The 22,151-nt window shown below is 41.2% G+C and overlaps 1 protein-coding gene across 3 annotated transcripts in view; it reads left to right on the top strand.

Annotated features, from left to right (window-relative positions):
- The window catches only part of LOC136004685 (protein unc-13 homolog B), a 218,252-nt gene that overhangs the window by 147,798 nt on the left and 48,303 nt on the right, over window positions 1–22,151 (top strand). For all 3 annotated transcript variants that reach the window (XM_065661417.1, XM_065661416.1, XM_065661414.1), the window contains 9 exons: window positions 7,730–7,899; window positions 8,790–8,905; window positions 10,680–10,843; window positions 13,261–13,411; window positions 14,410–14,478; window positions 17,227–17,316; window positions 18,760–18,894; window positions 19,701–19,834; window positions 20,766–20,851. In XM_065661417.1, the coding sequence (XP_065517489.1) occupies window positions 7,730–7,899; window positions 8,790–8,905; window positions 10,680–10,843; window positions 13,261–13,411; window positions 14,410–14,478; window positions 17,227–17,316; window positions 18,760–18,894; window positions 19,701–19,834; window positions 20,766–20,851 (1,115 nt within the window). The remainder of the gene's footprint in view (window positions 1–7,729; window positions 7,900–8,789; window positions 8,906–10,679; window positions 10,844–13,260; window positions 13,412–14,409; window positions 14,479–17,226; window positions 17,317–18,759; window positions 18,895–19,700; window positions 19,835–20,765; window positions 20,852–22,151) is intronic.

The following is a 22,151-nucleotide window of genomic DNA, read 5'->3' as shown; positions in this document are numbered from 1 at the left end:
AACTCCTAAAATTTCTGAATTTTTCTACCCCGTAATTAGATGGAAAGCACATATGCAAGCCCCAAAATACCCATTACGTACTAAGCTTATTTTAGAGATTGTCAGGACAATCAAGAGATTGTAAAATTTAGAGGGGTGTGTGTGTGTTTGATTCTTAGAATGAAATTAATTTGTTATAGTGAGAGAAATGTGTGCTGGTAGTTATTGAAAGCCTGCCTTGTGGCAGACATGTGAAAAGCCTGGTGTTCAAAATGCTTAAGTATTTCAATGAGTGGAAGAGATATGTGGGTAGGGAGAGGTCAGGTCAGTAACTAATGTGTGTGTTAGCAATTGCTGTTCGTTTTCTGTTTGGCTTGGTGGAGAGACTTGTTTGTAGCTGGTGCTCATTAGATGCCCAGTGTCTTTTATACAATCACGATTTCAGTGTCTTTTAAAAGGTTGGATATAGAGCCAGAAATCTGTGTGCATCAGTCATTATAATTATAGCATTATTGTTGTAATCCATGGCATGAATTGAAGCAGACTGTGCACAGCTGAGTGGTAAATTCTTTCTACAGACTTCAGTAAAGTTTATTAAAAGCTGCTTAAATAAGGTTTAAAATTTTTGAGGCTGCAGTAGCCGATTTCAAATAGTTTCTCTCTATTTATTGACAGTGATGGATGGAAAAGTGTATTAACTTAAATACTTTTCCTTAAATATGACTTTGTTCCTTTTGTACATATTTTCAGAAAAAAAATTTGGTAGGCTTGACCCAATTCGAAAGTCCACATTTAGATCCATATTCTAGAAAAGGCAAGGTTGAAACCACTTTGGGTTTCCATTATAAGTGCTATTTAGGTCATTACTAGCCTGTGTAACTGTAGACATCTGCTGATTAATGACTGGTTCTTGGAACATATTCACGTTGTCTGGGCAAGTGGTTTGCAGGTCCTGTTTCTTTGTGAAAATGATCTCTTTGTATACTTACATCTTCAGCTTTTGGAAATACATCATTAGAAATATTTGTATCTTTCACTGGAGTTTGAAGACTTAGGAAAATATAAAGGGGTGGTCTTTCTGCTCAGTTCTGATCTTTCAGTTCAAAGTTTTGCAGGCTTGCTGCAGAGACTGCATCCAGTGGGATGCTTGGTAGGATGAGGATTAATGGGGGGGGGGCTCCAGGTATTGGTGGAAGAGATGTTCTATCAGTATGTGCTAAGAAAGCCCTGCTTCCCTTGGCTTTACGTGCCAATCCCTTTCCCTCATCATTCCTATCGTTATGATGAGCAGGCTTATGGGTGGCCTCCTTCACTTGCTGTGTGCATCTCTCCTCTGTGCCCTCAACTCTCTTCTCTTGCCTGTAACTCGGCGGGACAGAAGACAGCACGTGTCCTGCCTGCAGCTGGTTCTGACTTGTCTGCATCAGTTGGTACATAAGAATCAGGTGGCTGCAGGCTTTCCAGGGATGGCAGTTGGTATGGGATTCTCTTCTCAGAAAACTTGTTGGAACATTGAAGCTTTCATAACAAGTCTGCAGAGCTCCATTTTGTTAGGAAACAACCCAATAATACTAGAGGGAAGGTATTTTGTTCACTGTTCAGTGTGATTAGAACAGGACATTCCCCATTTAGACATGTTTTAGGCTGTAGAAATTACAGGCTTCCTAGAATGCTTTGTGAAGGCTGAAACTGGGCATCCATTGGGTTACAATAGGAGACAGTATTTAGGGAGAATAAACTTTACCATAGGACAGAGTTTCCATTTTAAAGGAAGAGTTCTTTTAAAGAGCTTGTTTGGAGGCTGTTAGTCTGTAGCTTTTATTCAGGAAGTGACCCAGTCTTTAATGACTGTGAGCAATAGAAGGTACTGGATTCAAACAGGACACTGCTGTTTTTCTTGGCTTAGGTGCAGAATGACTCGTTCATTTGACAGTAATATCTCTTCGAAGTTGTATGGTCTGAGTACAGCTGTGTCTGAAGCTTTGAATGGTGGGTGTGAAATCACTGCCTGGAACAGATTACATCGTCACTGAACAGTTTGCAACAAGCATGTTTATTCTCTCTGACTAACTAAGAAGAGTAACTGAGTTAAAATACATGTGGTGCCTCCTGCTAGCAGATAATCAGTTTTACTAGGACATGCAGAGCCCCACATGATACACATTCCTGTTAATCCTTTGGGAATGGTGCTATTGCATAGCTAACCAGTGGGTTGTCACTCACAAGCTTCTGTTCAGTTCCTTGGTTTTTCTTTCAGCTGTTGTCACGCTTGGCATATTTCGGTTTTCTCTGTGGTTATATACGTCTGTTCTAGAGCTGTGTTTTATACTACCCCTTCTGGGACCACTGTGTTTATAAATGTCAATGTAACTGTCTCCTCTGCTTCCCTTCACTGCGTGGCAGGAGCCATTCAGTTTGTCTTGCTTGCTTTCCTCTCCACGTACTGCGGATTCTGAAGTTGGCACTGATAAAATCCCAATTGTTTCCCTGCTCAGCTACCAACATGAAACTTAAATTTACACGCAGAGTTGATGCCTTCTGGCAAGCACCTGTTGGGAAGCTGAGTTAATGTAGCTAAGGATGTAACGCTCAGAATCACTTTATCTGCTCTTTGTAGTTAGGAGAGCCGCACCATTAATTTGTCAGCTGGTGTTGTAGCGTAGGGTTACAGCAAAATGATTGTACTTGTTCCCCTAAGAAAAGAGCTTCATGCTACTTAGAACAGAAAACTAGTTTCTTTGTTCTTAGACAGCAACACCTGGATCTCAGGGCATATGTCTAAGCTACTAAGGATTTTAGCTTTGTTCTCTTACCACTTTGATTTTGCCTTTGGTGTTCTCCCTGCTGTCCTTTTTTCTCACTAATAGAAGAGTCTTGGTATTGTTTAAAAATCAACCTGTCCTGAGGAGTTTCCTGCCTTCCGCTCCCATTGAAGTTGGCCACAACAGAGCTGCCAGTTGGACCCTTCATCTGAACCACATCCAGATCTTCCTGCTTTTTCAGCCAGGCCGTTTCCCATAGGCAACTTTTTTTCTGCTCCTTATGTGTATGCTGTTATAACTCTTTGCTAAGCTTTCTCATAGTGGTTCCTACAACTGTATCTTTTTCTCATTTTTCAGGAAGTACCTTTTTTTTTTTTTTTTTAAGCTTTTTTCCTCAGAAGCAGAAGTTTCCTCCTAAAATGATCCCGGGCCCTGAAGCCTGCTAATCTGTTCTCTCCTGTGTCTTTTCCCACCTCTTGCACTCTCACCCATTATTTCTGCAAGCAGCCCTGTGCTTTCTTTCTCTACCATTGCATGAAATGTCCCTTGCACTGGACTGTGAACTTTACAGGCCCTTCTGCAGAGCTGCATCTGCTGTGGTGTGGAAGGGAAATTTCTTACAGAATATGGCCATATTCAGTAGACTTTTTGAACCATAAATATTTGTTTTATCAAAACACAGCAAAACTGCTTAATTTTGGGCTTGACTGACATACTTTCAAATCTGCAAAATATTGTTGCTTCCTCTGGTCCCTAACTTCCATTGTTTGTTCTTGTTACATCTACTTATTGCTTTTTGTCCTTATTAGCCGTTCTGCTGTACAAGGCAGGGACTGTCTTCAACTTTGGGAGCTGCCAAAAACAGTGGACTCCTGGCTGCGTAAGGGGCCTCTGGTCTCTGCTGCTGTTCAGGCAGAAAATAGAAGAAAACAACATAATTCAGGGAAACATCTTTATATAAAGTGGCCACGTAGAGTGATAAGGATTAGGTATTAGGCAGAAGCTCTTTCCTGTGAGGGTGCTGAGGCTCTGGCACAGGGTGCCCAGAGAAGCCGTGGCTGCCCCATCCCTGGCAGTGTTCAAGGCCAGGTTGGACGGGGCTTGGAGCAACCTGCTCTAGTGGAAGGTGTCTGTATCCATGGCAGGGGGTTGGACCTGGACGAGCTTTAAGCCCCTTCCAACCTAGCCATTCTATGACTCTATGTAGGCATTCCACCTCTCTAGTCTGCGCAATGCAATTTAGAAATGCACAGTCTAGGTCTCTGCACAGCATTAATGGAATGAAGCTGAGGGCCTGGAGAGTCCTGCAGGGTCAACGTGTTAATAACACCTGTGTTGAGATGAGAAATCGATTGCAAAGAGATGTCCATGTGAATGGCATACAGATGGACTTTAAACCTTCCAATTATTTACCAGACTGTCTTCATGAGTGTAGGTTCACAAATGTGAACTAATGGAGAGAGAAGATTACAGGTTTTCAATTTGGCACTCTCCATGCTTTAAACTTGTGATCTTTACTGCACGTAAAGATCATTTTGTGAACTGCTGGGCACATGGTTTTATAGTATACCTTTACAAAAGCTCTGTTGTTAAAGATACAAACTTTTGCCACAACTTAACAAGGCTTATGACTTTGCTTTAGTGTTCCTGTGAAGGTTAAGTGACAATGCTGCTTGTTGTTAGCACAAGCAGGAAATTATTAGCAGATTCAGCACAAATGTCTTTTTATTTACAGATGGGGAGAGGTCTCGGAAGTAAGAATTGCTTTCTGCAGCTCCTTTGCTGGAAGTTAGAGCTAGATTAGAAGGGTAAACTTGCTAACTTCATTGTGGGAGGCACTATAGTGTAAATTCAGCAGTTGCTTGTTCTGTTTAGCCACCAATATACCAATTAGCATGTGTGTGGGTATGCTGCTGTGTGAGCAGACCAGAATTAACTACAGCTTCGTGTGCTCGCGTGCTTCCCCTCAGCCCAGCTGATAACTGGGCATGGGAGGAGGCCAGAGTATTGACACTGCAGGGGACGTGTGTGGGGAACTGGTTGTTTGGGGTTGGGTGAGGCCATAGGGGAATGTGGCAGAAGAGGTGGTGGGAGAGAGTAGCATAGAGAGAAAGTCAGCAGAACCAGGCTCGGGTGCTTCCGCTGCTCCGGGTACCACTGGCTGCAGGCAGAAAAACTCCATGAAAAAGAAAAACCAACTCCACAGTTTATTTGATTTTAAGTTTTCTTGAATACTCGGCGTGCTTTTTCTTGAAGTTGTCATTCTATTTGGTAGCTTGAAGTGTAGAAGTACATTCCTTATAAAAATGGCACCAATAGGACAATAGCACCATCAGGACAATATGGACATAAAAGAGACAATTTCTGAGCCGTGTACAAAGGGAACCTGGTTTCCAGTCCCTTGCATTCTGAAATAGGCCTGAAAGCATTTGGTATTTTCTTCTTTACAGTGGGGTCACAGAGTGATTCTTCTCTCTGCATCCTCTTGGGAAAGCTGTGGGAGCTCGGCCGTGGGAGACGGGACAGACGTATGTGTGCACACAGTGACATCAAGCTTCACAGGATTGTAGCAAGAAGTGGGGCAGCCATCTTTAGAAATGTATCAGCTGCTGTATTAATGAAGGGGAAAGTTTCTAGCAGCAGAGCTTGTTAGCCACAGTCTGTCAGTGTCGTGATGCTGCTACAGATTGGAAGCTATTTCCCATTAGTTAGCCTGTAATCAGTCATCAAGCCCAAGTCCTCTAGTATTGATGGTTCTGTTTTGGGGTGCTCTCTGGAAGAACTGGTGTTGACACAACTGTCTTGCTTCCCCAAAAGGTCCATGTTTCCTGCAGATGTAGATGGTGATATTTTATGGGTAAGCAACCAGCGCAAGGCTTTCAGCTGCTGTGAGCCAGTGATAAGACTCACTGTCTGGAATGGGAGCAGCATAAGGAATATGAATTAAGCAGTGTCTTAAAAAACATAAGGAAAGGTGTGGTAAAATATAAGCTTCCATTGCTCTGTAAATGCTACTGGAAAGTTTCCTGTAGCACTCAACAGTGAGTTATGCTGTTGTAGCCAAGTGAAGGATGATAGTCAGCACTCCATGAGCCTGGTATCATGCACATGGGACTGGCTAAGGTAGATTTAGGTCTAAACAGTGAATGTTTTCCTAAAAGAAACAAACATTTTCAATCCATGGTGGCAAAGCAACAAGATCAGAGCAGTCCTAACAAAGAACATGTGTGCCAGAGGTGAGGCCTGAAGAAATCGGGTGCTTTGTAAATGGCATGTATGCCAATCTGTGTTCTTAGGCACCCATGCACTTCTGAACACTGAGCCTCTGAGGTACTGACATGACGTATGTTAGTGCACCATGTCAGGAACAGAGGTTTTCTTTTACATGCTTATGCTGTGTTGCTGGTAAATGTGGCACTGAGCTCAGGTAAATTAGAGAACTGCAAAGAGCAGCAGTCCAAGTGTTCCCTGCTTGTAAACACTTTCTACATGGTTTTGTTAAAGGAAGATACCCTTGAAGTAGAAGAGGAGGAAGGGGAGAATAAAGGCAGGAGAGAACTATTGAACCTTCATTCTTCTCATCTCTAAATAGAGCTTTGATTGTACAGCAAAGGCAGGGAACAACTGTGCTTTCTGCCTGTGATTGGAGTTGCATGGAATTGCCTCTAACTTTCTTTGATTAATTCGCAGCTATTCTTCTCTACTGGAAAAATCAATAGTAGCTGCATGGATGTCTGTTAAGCAGCCCTGAATTACAATAATGGCAGTAGGAGCCCAAATAATTTCTAGGTAGAGATCATGCAAATACCAGTCGCTGCCACATCTTACTGACCAGACTTAGCAAATCTCTTCTGACCCATTTCTTCCTTCTCCCTGTTGCTTAGCAACAGATGCAGCATGTTAATGTTAAAAAGGCTGGAAAACAGGCCTTCAGCACAAGTTGCCTCTTTTCATAGGTTTTATTTCCTTGAGGACAGACATTTGTAGAGGCTGTGAGCATTCAGATTGCTTTATTTTATTCATGTTCTGTAAATGGGCAGAATTCTTACAATAAGGTTCTTCTACCCACTTCTGACATGTGGGAGCCTGTTTGGATCTACAGAAGGTGTATAACACCTAAAAAGAGGGGGAAAGCTGCAAATTCTGCCTGTGCATTAAGCTGATTCAGCAAGCAGTAAACTGCTTTTTTTAAAATGGAAGTGTCCTTACTGATCTGCCCAGAGAGCAGATCAGTCTGAGCTATGAATAGTAGGCAGAATCAATTCTAGTAATTAAATACCAACTTTGTAACTACAGTATCCCACCCTTTCCTCCCAGGCACAGCCGATGTTTATATGATCTGATCATAATGTATTGTACATTGATACACTACTGCTTATGACTGTCTTAAAGCAAGAGAGCTAACTCCACCTGAGCTATTCATCTTTTATTAGAAAACAGCATGAAGGGTGTTTGTCATAGGCCTTGGCCATACTGTCGTAGATACTGCACATCCATAAACACAAGTAGCCTTTAAAGCCTACAGCTGAACAGAAGATCATTGGTGGGGAGAGCTACCAGAAACCAGTGAGATGCTCATCATCATTTTTGGGGTGTGTATGCTGAGTTTACCATCCTAGCTGTCACTAGGCTTTTGTGGGCTTCACAGCAAAAGCAACAATGAAGAGAATTCCCAAGTTCAGGGAACTGCTGCTGAGAGTGAGGATGAGCAAGAGAATCACATATGTTTATCAAGTCTGAAGTTGGTGGTTGTAGTCAGAGCAGGGTGCTTCTTCAGCCTGCATCTGAAGTACAGTGTCTGTGTCACAGGAGCTATTACAGCGCACATAAATGTTGTGTAGTTCCTATCAGACGTTCCAGGCATGGTTTTCATTTTGTTTATGCATCCCTCTACTGTTGGACAAGTGGGTCAAGTGGAATGTGATGCATGTAGCGTAAAAACATTAGCTGCATTGTGTTCTTCAATGTGATGTTTGTTTTGTTTGCAGTGAGTGCCATAATTCTTCTGACCGAATCAAGGTGCGAGTCTGGGATGAAGATGATGACATCAAGTCTCGTGTCAAGCAGAGACTGAAGCGCGAGTCGGATGATTTCCTGGGGCAGACAATCATTGAAGTCCGTACTCTTAGCGGAGAAATGGATGTGTGGTACAACCTTGGTGAGCAGGGCTTTGGGGATGAAAACCAGTCATGTATTAGTTTGGGAATGCTTGAGAGCACTTGGGTGCATATGGACAGTTTGCAAGAAAGGAAGAAAACCTCACATCATATCAAGGGGCATATGATGGTGTTGCGGAGCAGCTCCAAGGCTTTAGTCCCAGTTAAAGTGAGGAGTGTAACATGTCAGAAGTGTGATGGTTTTTCCCTGTCAGGCATTGAAGATTACAGTGGGTAAAATGCTTAGAGCAGGGCTGTATTCCATTTGTGCTGGAGATACATTTCCTGTCCTGTGCCTTTTTCTGTGCCAACACAAGCATTTTAACAGTCTGTAAGACCTGAAGGTGGACTGCACTGGGCTGGGAAGTTGTTGAGACCTTTCCCAGTAACCAAAATAGAGCATTGTAGAAAGTACTGGCAAGTAACCAGATGGCGCTGAATTGACAGGTATAGTAATAATCTTAGGATGTACAAAATCTTCAGAGGCACAACCAGCAGTTCCCTGCAGCTAAGGACTATGGTGGAATCAGGAATAAATTCCACATCAGTCAGCCTCGTTCTTGGAAAAGGGAACTGTCTGTGGTGGTTCTAGTTCAGCTGACTGAATCCAAGACCCTATAGCACATTTGCTGTCAGAAAGGCTCTCTTACTTCTAGAAATGTACATGGTTCTAGCTAGATGTGTCATATTAAGGCTGTAACACGGCATTTTTTTTGCTGATGTCTACTTAATAGCCAATGTTAGAGAAAGTCAGAAAGTTTTCTCCATGGTGATTCTGATCACAAGCTCAGCCTGAGCTTCCAGCAGTTTATTTTCCAGCGTTGTCACCCCAAGATGGCTTTGCACTGATCAGGAGCAATGCATGTAATTGCTGATGATTTTTTTCTTCTAGAAAAGCGAACAGATAAGTCTGCAGTATCTGGGGCTATTCGCCTACAAATCAGTGTGGAGATCAAAGGCGAGGAGAAGGTGGCTCCATATCATATTCAGTACACTTGCCTTCATGAGGTAAGAAGTGGGTTCAGCTCAGTCATCACCGTGTTCCTTCTGTCTCTTGAAGAAGCAATGTTCTGACCTTTCCTTCCTTGAAATGTTTCTCCTTGCACTAGATGAGCTTTGCTTTTCGCTGCTATGCGGGCCTACTATACTGAATCATCAGACCTGCATTTGTCAGGGAGGCAGAGACGTCTTTAGGCTGTTTCCCCCGCACCAGGGCCTGCCTGGCTCACTCTGCTCCACTGTCACAGCTGTGCCATATGCAGAGATATGGCATTGGTCCACAAGCTTAATGTGGAGAAACCTCTGAAACCTCTGAATGTTCTTGAGTGATGTTTTCAGCATGTACTGTACCTATCTGTGACTTTATGAGTAAATGCTGGTCTGGGGTGGGCTTTGGCACTTGCTGTTGGGTTATGTGGGTGTTGGTGCTTCTTGTGCTGCTGCCCTGGTGTGTGTTAGGGAACAGAAAATAAGCTATAGTTACTGACCTGTCTCAGGTGGACTGAGCTGGGCAGGCAGTGCTGCACAAGGTGGGTGAACTCCAAAGATGACTTGTGAGAAGGACTAAAGGGAAAACCCTGTCTCAGGCTGGTACATGACATGATAAAGTCTCTCTGTCAAAGAGAAGGCAGGTAGCAAGGTCAGTCTCTAAGAGCCTGAATAAGGTAGAGTAGTCAGAGCCCTTTTCACCTGACATAAAAGAGTATCATGAGATCCAGTGAGGTTTAAGCAAGTTCATATTAGAAAAGAAGGACACGTGTTGTACAGAGGAATGTTCAGCTGCAGAAGAACATATTTATCCAGATGTTGGGCTAGATGAGCCCTGTGGTGTCCTCTGGCCTTACCAGAGAACAGACAGATAGGAAGCTTAGGAAAACATCAGTAGGCTTCTTTGTGTTGTGTCCTTCAATACATATTTCTTGTTTTTCAATTCAGTGATGGCTTCTGCTTGGTAAGCCATTTCATTTTTTTTCCTTCTGAACATACATGATCCCTTGCTGCCCTTTTTTGCAAATAGGTCTCCTTTTGAGTATCACGTTCTTTCATTTGTGTATTGTAATATGAAAATGATTTACAGCTAGAATAATTTAATCAGGAAAAATAGTAGAGTAAAGCAGAGTCCTCTAGTTCCTAACAAGATTGTTGGACTTTTGTATTTCTTACTACAGGGAGCCAGCTGTCTGAGAGGCTGATGAATCTCTAAGTGACGTGCATACTCTGCACAGCAGTGATAGCTGAAAGCCTTTGCAGTGTTAGATAAAATGAAGGGTTATGCTGAGTAATAATGCAAGTGTCTGGTTGGTAGGGGTGATTTAAGATGTCCTTTAAAAAAAAAAATAAAATTTGTTTGGACTGTTTTGCTGTGTAATAATAGTTACAAAGCCAATATAGAACTGTTACTTCAGCTAGTTTAAATAGCTCATCCATGTTAAGGCATTTCATTCTAAGGACAGAAGTGTGTAGGTTTCAGGAAACTAGTCTGTGGTTTCACTGCATTGAAGCACCTCCTCTGCATCGTTCCCTTACATCGTTCATGCATCGTCACATGCACCTCCTCTGCATTGTTCACAGTGTCTGCTGGGTAAAATCATAGGTATACATGCAAAAAATTCAGCTTGGAGAACTCAAGAAGAAAAGAAATACATAATGGGTAAGGGGGAAAGAAAGAGGTGGGAGGGCAAAGAGATCTATGTGAGTGACTTCTGAGCAGTTCCAAACTCTCCACAAAACTTGAAGGCTTCATCAGCCTCACATGTACTTTCAATCCTGTTTTGTGTTTCAGAACCTCTTTCACCATCTCACAGATGTGCAAGGGAATGGGGTGGTGAAGATCCCTGATGCCAAAGGAGATGATGCCTGGAAAGTGTATTTTGATGAGACAGCTCAAGAAATAGTGGATGAATTCGCAATGCGTTACGGCATTGAATCTATATACCAGGCCATGACGTAAGATGCATTTCATGTGGTCGTTAGGGCGGGTAACTGGTGTAACTGTTTAATGTGACTGTTAATATTTAGAAGATGAAATATGTTGGTAATGGAAGGCTTGTCAGTGACAGCTGCTTTTTATAGGGCTTACTGTACAAGGGGAAAGACTGCCCGTTTCTGAATCACTGGTTTCCTCAAAGCCTAGAAATTAATGTCTGATAAAGTGCTGGAATTGTGCATACAAACTGTTCAGATAAATGCTTATCTTTAAAACTAATTCTAAGGAATTGCACCGATTTTGGTTGTGAGCCATTTATGGTTTAAGACTCAAGTCTCCATTTGAGCACTCTCTGTTAAAAAGATACTGCCCAGGGACCTCACTGAAGATTCCTAATGATGTGAGAAGGGATGAGGTTTTTTGAAAGTCTTTGTCCAGCATGTCTGTTGTGGCAATTGATAAAGTCCTTTGAAGTCACTGATTTCCCAGGCGCTGTTGAAGGCGTTTATAGGAAGTTTGTATAATGGAGCTACTGATTTGTCCTCTTTGGAGCTAGGCTAATGCAGTTCCTGATCTTCAAAGAGTTATTTTCCTTCTCACTATATTTTTACTTGGATTTGGGATTAGCCATTTTTCCTCTTAAAGACTAGCAGTGCTATGCTTTGCTTTTTTGTTATTTCAAATATGATATTTAATAAAGCAGACAAACGTGAAATTTTTCATGTTAGATGCTGAAGCTCTTGGGGTCTGAGTCCTTGGGTGAAGTGTAATCTATAATTATGTCACTTGCAAACACCTTTTGTGCCTATTGATTTAAGCCAGATTGGAAAAGAAATGGAAGGTGGGTCCAGAGGTCTAGTCCTTGCTTATAGCAGGGCTAAATTGGAAGTTGCACCAGACTGTTCAGGTCCTCTTTCAGCTTGATGAAAATTTCCAAGGGTGGACGTTCACCACCTCTTTGGGCTCCAGACATCAGGCTGTATTATTCTGGGGAAGAAATCTGTGGTTGAAATCCAAATTGGAAACCCCTATATTGAATTTCCTGTGCTGTAACTGCTTCATATTGCTGCTTATCTTTTAGTCTTCCCTCTAAAAGGATTTTGTTCTGGCTCAATATTCTCACTAACCCTCTCCTCTCTGCTAAGTAGTCAAGACATTGAGTAGAGTCCCACTCCTCACCCCTTCTCCAAGCTAAATAAAGCCATTCTATATGTCTTATCTTTATCAAGTGTCTAAATGACCAATTGGTACGCAGTTATCGTGTAGCAAGCACGTTAAGATTCAGGCAGCAATATCATATTTGTCTGAAATACTGATTTGTGAATTCCTGAGAAATTCTCTCACTGGAGCTTTTTTGGTTGTAACTATTTGTATGTTAACTAGAACAGAAGCTAATGTCTGTGATGAGTCCAGTGGATGGAACCCCTCAGAGGGCTGAAGCACCTCTCCTATCAGGAAAGGCTGAGAGAGCTGGGAGAAAAGAAGTCTGTGGGAAGACCTTAGAGCAGTCTTCCAATGCTTAAATTGGGCTTAGAAGAAATATGGGAACAACTTTTGAACATCTGTAGTGATAGATGAAGGGGTAATAGTTTTAAACTAAACTACTCAGTGATTCTGTGAGCCCTATAGGGAGAAAGCTACATTTAGAAAGTAGCTCCTAGATTTACTTTGGGAGCTCAGTGAGGATTCCTGTTTAAAAAGGACTGCTTAAAAATGCCAACTCTTCTATCTGTTGGGATGAACTTTACTTGCCATGTTCCATAATATCAGACCTCTGAAACTCTGATTTCCCCCCCCCCCCCCCCCGCTTATGTCGAACAGATTTTCTTTGATTGTTTAATCATTTCACAGGCGCAGCCGCTTCTGGCATAATTTTGGTATTTCCTGCAGGAAGGTTCCATGCATTTTAATGAGAACAGTTAAATGGGAAAATGCAAATGAGTGTGCATGTTTCCTGCGGGCTAAGGGGTTAGCCCTAAGGAATCACATATCAGTGCAGCACAGGAATACTAGTGGGTGATCTCACTGTGCTTTAATGCTTTCCAGTTACAGCTGCCTCATGTTACCTCAGAACCTGTGGCTGCCTCAAGTGGCAGCAAATTGTATAGATTTCCTGGTGTCAAGCTTGAGTCTAGGAACTGGATTAGGAACACAGGATATCACCTAAGTCACAAGCTGTTGGCAAGAAATACTTGAGAAGCTATTTTGTGATCTGGAAAAGGATGTAGTGAAGGGATTCCTCTTGTTTCAAGCATATCTGTTGTCTAGATGGCATCTCTCTGAAATAGTTCTGGGTTGCTGCAGATTTACAGGAAGGGAGGAAATGACTATCATCTGTTCATGATGCCAGCCAGAGTAAGGGGAATACTAAAGGGACAGAATCAAGTTGTGCTACACAAAAGAAACCAGAATGACTTACAGAGCTGTCCTTTTGCAGGCATTTTGCATGTCTCTCCTCTAAATACATGTGCCCAGGCGTGCCAGCTGTGATGAGCACCTTACTTGCCAATATCAATGCTTATTATGCGCACACCACTGCCTCCACAAATGTGTCTGCTTCGGACCGCTTTGCAGCCTCCAATTTTGGGGTATGTTAGTGTGTTTGGTGATGTTACAATTCGACTTCTGTAATTTGCCTATGGTCCTTCTGCCTCTCAATACGTAACTAGTCCTGTGTAAAGAATATTAATTCTGTGAGGAGTTGGAATCTGTGAAGCTCTTCTAAACAAGACAAAGAGCATGGTTTTATTGTCATCAGCATGCGTTTTAGATATTAATCAATGTAATGTATTATGATGTTTATTCTTTGTGTTCAGATTATACTGGAGCACAGATGGTATGGAATAAGCAAATAGTCTTAAACTCTGCGGGTGATGCTGTTGATAAAATACATTGTGTGATCTGATCTTTTCAGAACTTTGTGTTAAAAACAGAAACTGGTTTATGAAAATACAAACCAAAAATATGTCTGTCCCCCTAATGGTTAAAATGTTTTTCATATGACGTGGTGGAGTTGAGCGTGCTGGAAAAGTATTTGGAAAAGCTCGTGCTTCTCTTCAGACTGAGAATTCATAGATTGAATGAGGAAGTGTTCACAATGCCAGATCAGAATCCAATGGAGAGACCTGACCTTGAGAAGATAGTCACGAGAAGCCTGTAATACTTGTCACTGAACTAACAGATAAGATCTTGGAGCTGTGTCATTGCTCTGAATTAGACCTTTTTCTGCCTGTTCCTTTATTCATCTCTGAATAAATATTTTCTCTTAAATATAAGTTTGGTGCAAATTGCAGGCTAGAAATCAGAGGGGGATTTGTTCTGCCTCTACTTGAGAGTGATAATGGAGCTTTTTTCTGATGTTACACATGAACAATTCTAATGTTACACAGACTTCAGAAATAATTACAGTATGAGAGTAAATCCAAGAATCAAAAGAAAATACTGTTTGCACAATGCCATGCATCCATATTGCTTCCTCCCACTCTCCTGAGATCTGACACTAATTCCCTGATACCCTGCTGCTTACAGTGAACATAGATTAGACAGTGATGATATGTAACATTTATTGGTGTTTTCTGCCCAACAGAAAGAACGATTTGTGAAGCTTCTGGACCAGCTTCATAATTCACTTCGGATTGATCTCTCAATGTACAGGGTGAGTGGGAATAAACAGAATCCTTCCAGCCATTCTGGTGGGCAGAGGGGAAACACACTATTTGGATTTCTCTTGTGTTTCTAAGTTTTGGGGTAGTTTCTGTCTTACGGAATTGTCTGTGTGAATGCACCATTTTGTTTTCTTCATGGATAGAACACAGACCATGTTTTTTTCTTCCATTATAACTTCCTCAAGTCTTCTGAAATAATTTAAGGATTGTGAACTGTGCAAGTTGGATTTGAATTAGTCCTATCAGCTACTTCAGGTATCATCTACAAACAGAAAACAGACTTGTTCTCCCATAGTATAGAGAAATCTTTTAGAGGATCTGCCCTTGTGTTGTCACTTACTTTAGGCTTGGTGAACTTGGATCACTGACCCTGACTCTGGATCTACAAGATATCCTTTCAGGTTGAGATCCCCCTGGCTTCAGCATATTGGGAAGAGATAAGTTTCAGATGTTGGTATCAGTCCCTCAGGCTCCTTAAAACCACTATTTTCTTTCTTTGCTATTCTAGTCACCATGTGACATGACTTTTCTTTCATTTTTTTTGCTTCCTTGCTATTTGATTTCAATTAGTGACTAATTCATTGAAAAAAATAACAATGGTGGCAAAATACGAGCTTTGATTTCATTTATTTAAAAATTGAACCTCTTCTGACTAGTGCATTTATATGAAGTACAGTGAAGCATATTGTGTAGAGAAACATGAGCAGAGTAAGAGGAGAAGTGCATTAGGAAGACATAAAAACGACAAGGGGCAAGTTGTGAAAGAAGATAAAAGGAATGTTGTATAAAAAGCTATTCTAAAACTACATCACTAAAAAGAGAAGGTCTGAAGAGAGCATTGATCTACTGAGTAGAAGAGGGAAAATTATCAACAAGTGGCAATAGGAATCTCTAGTGGTGATGTCTTTTTTGTTTGCTCAGTCTTCACTAAAAGCTGCTTTCCAGTGGCTCATGCAACTAAACCATGGACAAACAAGCTCTTACATAAAGGATCAGGAGAGATTTGTATAGTTTAAATAATTTAGATGTTATCTAATTGGCAGTATATTTACAGAAATGGCTGAATCAATTTGGGAGCTCTTAATAATTATCTTAAGACCTCTGAAGGGCATGTTAAATTCTGGAAGAAAAAGGTGTTGGCTTCCAGCTTTCAAGACAGGAGATGGGAATTCACAACTTAAATTATGCAGATTAATCCTCCCTTTTCTCCTAATTTAATCAAGCTATTTGTAAGCACCTTAAACAATGAATAACCAGCAGTGTGGATTTGTGGAAAAGAAAGTGACAAACGAATGTGTTTTCCTGCTATTGGCAGGTCAGGATGGGAGAGCTGGAGCTCCCTCGAGTAGCTCCAAGTCACCCTCTGAATAATTAGTTTGAAAACGGTTTTGCAAGCTGCTGGGTCACTAGCTGACATATAAACATAAAGGAGATTGAATTCCAATGGAAGTAATGTTATCTTTTCCTGATGATTATTTCTAATTGATAACATACATTCAGTCCTCAATATTCATCCAATGGTTTGTGTTTAAATCTTGAATGAGGAAAGTCTTCGATTTTGATTAATACCCTGAGTGCCAGAGAGTCCATTGTGGGCAGTGTAAAGTTTAAAGGAGAGTTGTCTAGGAATGAGCATCTATGAATGTTGCTAAAGAGCATTAAATTGCTTGCAGTGGTTAGCTGAACTGCAATGGTACTTAATTGCTGTCAAGAGACAGTGTATTTTTCTGCAAATCCTCAGTAATAAATGAAATAAAATAAAAAGAAAAAGAAAACTTATTCCCCTCTGCCCTATTTGCCTTTGTGTCTAATAATTTTGATTGTGCACATATGAAGAGACTATCAAAGTTAAGTTTGCCTTTGCCATTTGCCATTTTACTTGCAACAAAACCAGTCACATCAGCTTGCTTGTAAGAACATGCTGAGAAACATGAATGCTGTTAAAGGACACAGGGAGGGGAGATGGAATGTAGGGAAGAGCACAGTGCTTGGGGTCAGAAAGGGGACAGACTTGCAAGAAGCAAAGCTCATTGTGTTCAGCATATGCATTTACATGTGTATATATACATATGCACACATATGTATCACGTCTGGAAGGGACAGCGAGACTTATAACTTCCGTGGAACCCAGAGAGTGGAAGAGGAAACTGTGGTCATCTACAGCAGGGTGGTGGACGGAGTGTGTAAAATAAGTGCATTAGAGGAAAGGATACATGCTTATCTTAGCAGATTGGGTCCTAGAGGGGACTGAGTGATTACCATGACTTCTTACAGGGAACAAGGCCTCATTTTCCCTTCTCAGGCCTGTTTATTTCCCTTGAGAGGTTGCTAATATACCACACCTCTCATTGCCTCAGAAGAGAAACCAAAATAGAAGCAGTGAATGCAGAAAGGAAAAGGTCCACACAAGCAACGTCAAGCAAGAGGCCAAGAGCTGCTGGTGACGTGGCTGTTGCTCCTTGCTTGCTCCTCCTGCAGCCAAGGAAAGATCTCCTTCTGCTGAGGGCTGTCACTCTCCTGGCATCCACGGATTTTACATTCATACAAAAAGCTATTTAATTAAGCAAACAGATAAGCTCGTGCAGCAAAAAGGCCTTATTTATTGAGCATTGTTTTGACTGGTAAAAGCTTCTCAAGCAGGAAATGTTTCCAAGACACTTTCCTTATTTAGCACTTGCTTGAAGTCTTGCATGGATCTGACTGTGCTTTCCAACAGGATTTTCCTTTTTTGTCAACAGAACAACTTCCCAGCCAGCAGCCGGGAACGGCTGCAGGACCTGAAGTCTACAGTGGATTTGCTGACCAGCATCACTTTTTTCAGGATGAAGGTAGTGTTATGGGTGGGGATGGGAGTGCAGCCTCTGCAGTTTTTGCCCCAGGAGTTAGTTTCTCATTTTCAAATCATTGTTTTATGTTGTTGCTTTAGACACTTACAGAAAATTGAGAGCATCTGTTGACCATGTAATAAACATCCAAATTTTATCTTTACTTCACTGTATTTTGCATCGTGAAGATGAAAGTTGTTGCTTCCCCTGGGATTTTTCAGTCATAAATAAGGCACAAATAATCAAAAAGAAAAAAAAAAGGAGAAAAAAGAAAATTCTGGGTTTGGGAAGATAACTTACTTTTGTTAATTGCATTAGGAAGCTTTTCCTGTGTACAACATTTATCTGTCACTACCATCTCTTCAGCGTCTTTTATCTCGTAAATACTTTTAAATTTATTTCTTGGGGGGTGAGATACTGAAATGGGATCATATCTCTCAGCAGAGATCCAAGAGGGTTATTATGACTACTAATGTGCTGCTTGTGTAGTTAAGTGTATGGTTCTAGCAGTGTGTAATGAGATTATTCCTGCTTTTTTTTTTTTTGCCTTTGTTGTTTTTAATATTGTAGGTTAGCACATATCAGTTAGTAATTTTTATCTTATCAAAACCAAAGCAAATCTTTAATTTGAGGTATTTCAGGATGTGCTTATAATTTTATTCTTAAGCTGTAGGGTAAATGACGTTTTACAACTTTATTTTGAAAATGCCCATTCAGACAATATGTCTGCATTGAAAGTTTGCTTTATAGAAATACTCTGAAAAGTTTAGAGGTAGTGACAATATCAAAATCATCTCAGGTTATAGTTTCATTCACAGGGTGATGGCTGTTTATCTGTTTAGTTTAACCCTGCAGTGTCTTTCTAAAGCAATGAAATAATTAAAAGAGCTGCTGTTGGAAGAGGAAAAGGAGTATCAGATGGTATGTCCCTAAGGAGTCTGGTGTACTTTAAAATTCAATAAAGCTGGTGATGAAAGATGTCCTTAAAGGAAGTTTTTGTATTTAAAGGCATGCAAATGTTTGGTTTTCAGCAAGGCTTTCCAGATTAGATGTAATATGCTCCTCTAGTGTACTGCACATTCTTCTAGTGTTGAGAAAGATTGCTTGCTGGTTCCTTAGCCAAATCCCGTGAATTTAGCAGAAATTATGTGTGCTTGGCTCAGATTATGCACACATCGGTACACATGATTTATTTATTCTAAGATCATCCTTGGTGCTTCAAAATCCCTTTTATGTTCCAAATGATGCTGCAGGGACGTAAGTGTTGTCACTGTTTTTTTATGCCTGGAGAGAGCAATCCATTCGCTGTTTCAGATCACTGATCGCAGAGGTTGCTGAAAGCAGATCCACCAAGTCCTTGGTAGCTCCCAAACCACTGACTTGTTCTTTCCATGTTCGATTTATGAGCAGTGCTTTATTTGACAATCTTTGTTGCCTCCTTGTCAGGTCCAAGAGCTGCAGAGTCCACCCCGAGCCAGCCAAGTTGTGAAGGACTGTGTGAAAGCTTGCCTCAACTCCACCTATGAGTACATTTTCAACAACTGTCATGAGCTGTACAGTCGCGAGTACCAGACGGATCCTGTGAGTAGCTGATAAGCGGGCAGAAATTCAAGTTTCTGATTTTCTTTAAATAATAACAAGAATACTAATTCGTGTAGAAAGCCAACACAAACAAAATTATACGACTTGTTATCTTCTGAATGTAAAAACTTGTAATCAGCTAATGAACACTAATTAGTAAGTGGAGGATGATAATTATTTTACACTAACTAATTACGATTCGTTTTGCTAGCTCAGCTATTTCAATTTGCAAAGGGAAGGTTTGATGAAGCTTTGAGTGAAAAAAAGCCAATTAGAGAAAAATGTAGACTGTTCAAGAAACTGTCTTTAGCATAGATAAACCTCAAGTAGTGAAATTTTATCTCGGTTACTAGAATCCAGTGCCCTGCACTGGGTTTTGGAGGTACCTCTAGACGCAAACTGTTTTCAAATACATGAGAGCTCTACTGGCCGCTTTGCAGTAATGCACACATGATGTGTCAGTGTGGATGTAGTTGTTAACCCAGGTCCCTAAAAAGCAAGTATTTCAAACCAGCTGGTAGCAAATGATGTCTAGCAGATCTCCTGGAGCCTGCCCTGCTCTTGACATGGTAAATAACAAAACAGGAATTATTTGGCTTTAAGGCTGCCAGTAAGCGATAGTTTGGCTTCTTACTGCGTTTTGCATTAGATCATGCAAGTTGACAGCAAGCATCAATAATTTTAAGCTCTTCAGAAAAAAGGGTCCCTATGGAATTAGTGTTTGAAGTTTCTGTGGTGATCTACATTTGCCAGCTTTTTCTTTCCCCTTTAAATTTACACTGGTTCTTCAATGGTTTCCTTCCCAGAACAAAAATCAGGACCTTCCTCCTGAGGAACAGGGCCCCAGCATCAGGAACCTGGACTTCTGGCCCAAGCTCATCACTTTGATAGTTTCCATCATTGAAGAGGACAAGAATTCTTATACCCCAGTCCTGAATCAGTAAGAATCTTCCTTGTTTTGTGTGTCTAATGCTAGTCTCTGTGTGCTCTGCTTTATTTGTTAAACTGCTTTCTATCTCTTCTGTCACTTGTGTATTTATGGAAGTACTTATCTTGTCTGTCTGTCTTTCTGTCTTATCTGTCTCTGTCTATATAAATAACTTTTTGATTGGGATGGAAGAGTTTCAAAAGGTTCAGTTACGATGGCGTTCAAGCTCAAAACACCCTGATTATTACAATCCTGAACTCAGGGAGGCACCTGAAAATGGGGTGAGAGTTCTTTTGGTTTTTTCTCATGTTGAGCAGTCTGGGACACGCATTAATGCACACACATGATGCTGTGCTGACACCACCTTACGCTGTGATTTACGAATGTGCTGTCCATACAGTGCTGGGAGCTTGCAGTGGGTGGGATTGGCACATTGGAAAGGAACTTGAAACTAGTCTGTTTAACTGGTGGATACTCCTCCAACAGTCCCGCGGGGCAGAAGCTATCTAACAAGTTATTATACACAAAATGCTGGATTATGGCCTAGTGATCATTGATTTAACATGGCAATGACACCTGTATTCAGAGGTCAGCTTAGTAACCGTAGAAAAAAAGACATATGGACAAGAAAGAGAAAAAAGCTGCAAGGGCACTGGGATCATGTTTCTGGAATTATTGTATGCTTCTCTTCTAGGAGAGACATCCAGGGCTTGGCTTTTTTTAATTGAAATGAGTCTCAATAGCAGTGTTGTTTTCAGGTTATTTTATCTATGCCACAGAGTCCAGTTCATGATCTCCAATTTCCAGCTGGTCATTTATGTAGGGTGAAGGAAACGTTTGTAATGTTGAGCTTTTCAGCTTGTAGTTTAACTCAGAGCTGAATAAAGAAAAGAGAGCCTTTTGATCTGATACATGCCAAAGCCTTTCCCTAATGTCCACTTAGGTTTCCTCAGGAGCTTGCTGTTGGGAAGATCAGTGCAGAGGTGATGTGGAGTCTTTTTGCCCAGGATATGAAATATGCCATGGAAGGTAAGAGAATTCCTCCCTGCTTCCAGCTGACTTGTTGCTGATCTTTGTTCTTGATCATTTGGTGTAAATGAGGCTTAATGGTGCACATTAGTAGCACCACTGTTCAGAGCAGGGATTTCTAGTGGTTTATTTGTGGACAGCTGCATAATGTGTAAAAACTGAGGCTGAGATCTGCATGATCTCTAGGCCTGTGTGTTAGACTTTGTTGCAAGCTGTTTTTTGTCATCCCAGCTGGTTTGAAATCAGTTCACTTTGGCAGCTTATTTGTACAATGTACAATGGTAGAAGGGGCTGGAGAAGTATGTGGACTCTGGGTTGTGCTGTGGCTGTAGTTCCCTGGATAGTACAGCATAGACAGTCTAAGCCATTGGCAGAATCATACTGTTAGAACAAATCTTCCTTCTGATATCTTCATTTTTAATAAATCTTGCATAATCCCACCCAACTCTTAGAAAAGGAGACATTTTCCTGTTTCTGAAAATGAGTTAGGCATACAGAGCCCAGCAAACCCCTGGAAAGGAATTTGCTGCTTGCAGTATGCTTCTGATGGTTGATTACAGTTTCTGAATTTATTTTTAGTTCTATAAATTCATTTGCACAATGTAATCATTTTACCAAGTTCAGAGGGCATCCAGCTCCCACCAGCTGTGCAGCTGTGGTAGCAGTTGTTTTCCCAGTATTTTGCAGGGTCAGGCGTTATGATCATCTGTAAACTGATACTGTGATAAACCAGGTAAGTGCTGACAAATAAGTGCAGATAAACCAGCCAGTGCTGCCTATGGCATGCTAGCTGTGTTCATATTCCAAAACCAAGTGAAGCTTCTGCTTTTGGTCAGTCACAAAATTATGCTTGATCCATTTGTCCCCAGTTTTATCTCCTATCACTCCTAGAAGTGACAGCCTATTAGATGCTCACTTCAGACTGCTAGGAAAAACTGCTGCCTGTAAGAGAGTTTCCTGCAGCTTGTTCTTTGGGAACAGCCTGTGGGGTTGCTCTGTAAGCTAAGAAGATTGACTCCATCTACTTCTTAGTCTTTGACAGTGCAACAGGAGTAGAAATTGTGCTGTGTGGGTACACCCTTTTCCAGCTCTAGGCTTGAATTCAGCAGGCTGCGGGTCTGGATGAAGTGTTCTCATTTCTGTGTTAGGCACTTTTTATATGTACTTGTACCCCACAGTTCCTTTGTTGTGAGGTCGTGTTGATGTAAGAACAGACACTGGAAAGAAGGACTAAGACCTACTATGTTGAAGAGTCTCTTTTATAGCGACTGTCACCACTTGCTTGTGTGTTAGAGATAAG

The sequence above is a fragment of the Lathamus discolor genome, chromosome Z, assembly GCF_037157495.1.
Source record: "Lathamus discolor isolate bLatDis1 chromosome Z, bLatDis1.hap1, whole genome shotgun sequence".
Lineage (NCBI taxonomy): Eukaryota > Metazoa > Chordata > Aves > Psittaciformes > Psittacidae > Lathamus > Lathamus discolor.
Note: the sequence above shows the minus strand (reverse complement) of the source record. Positions and strands in the feature narration are given on the sequence as shown.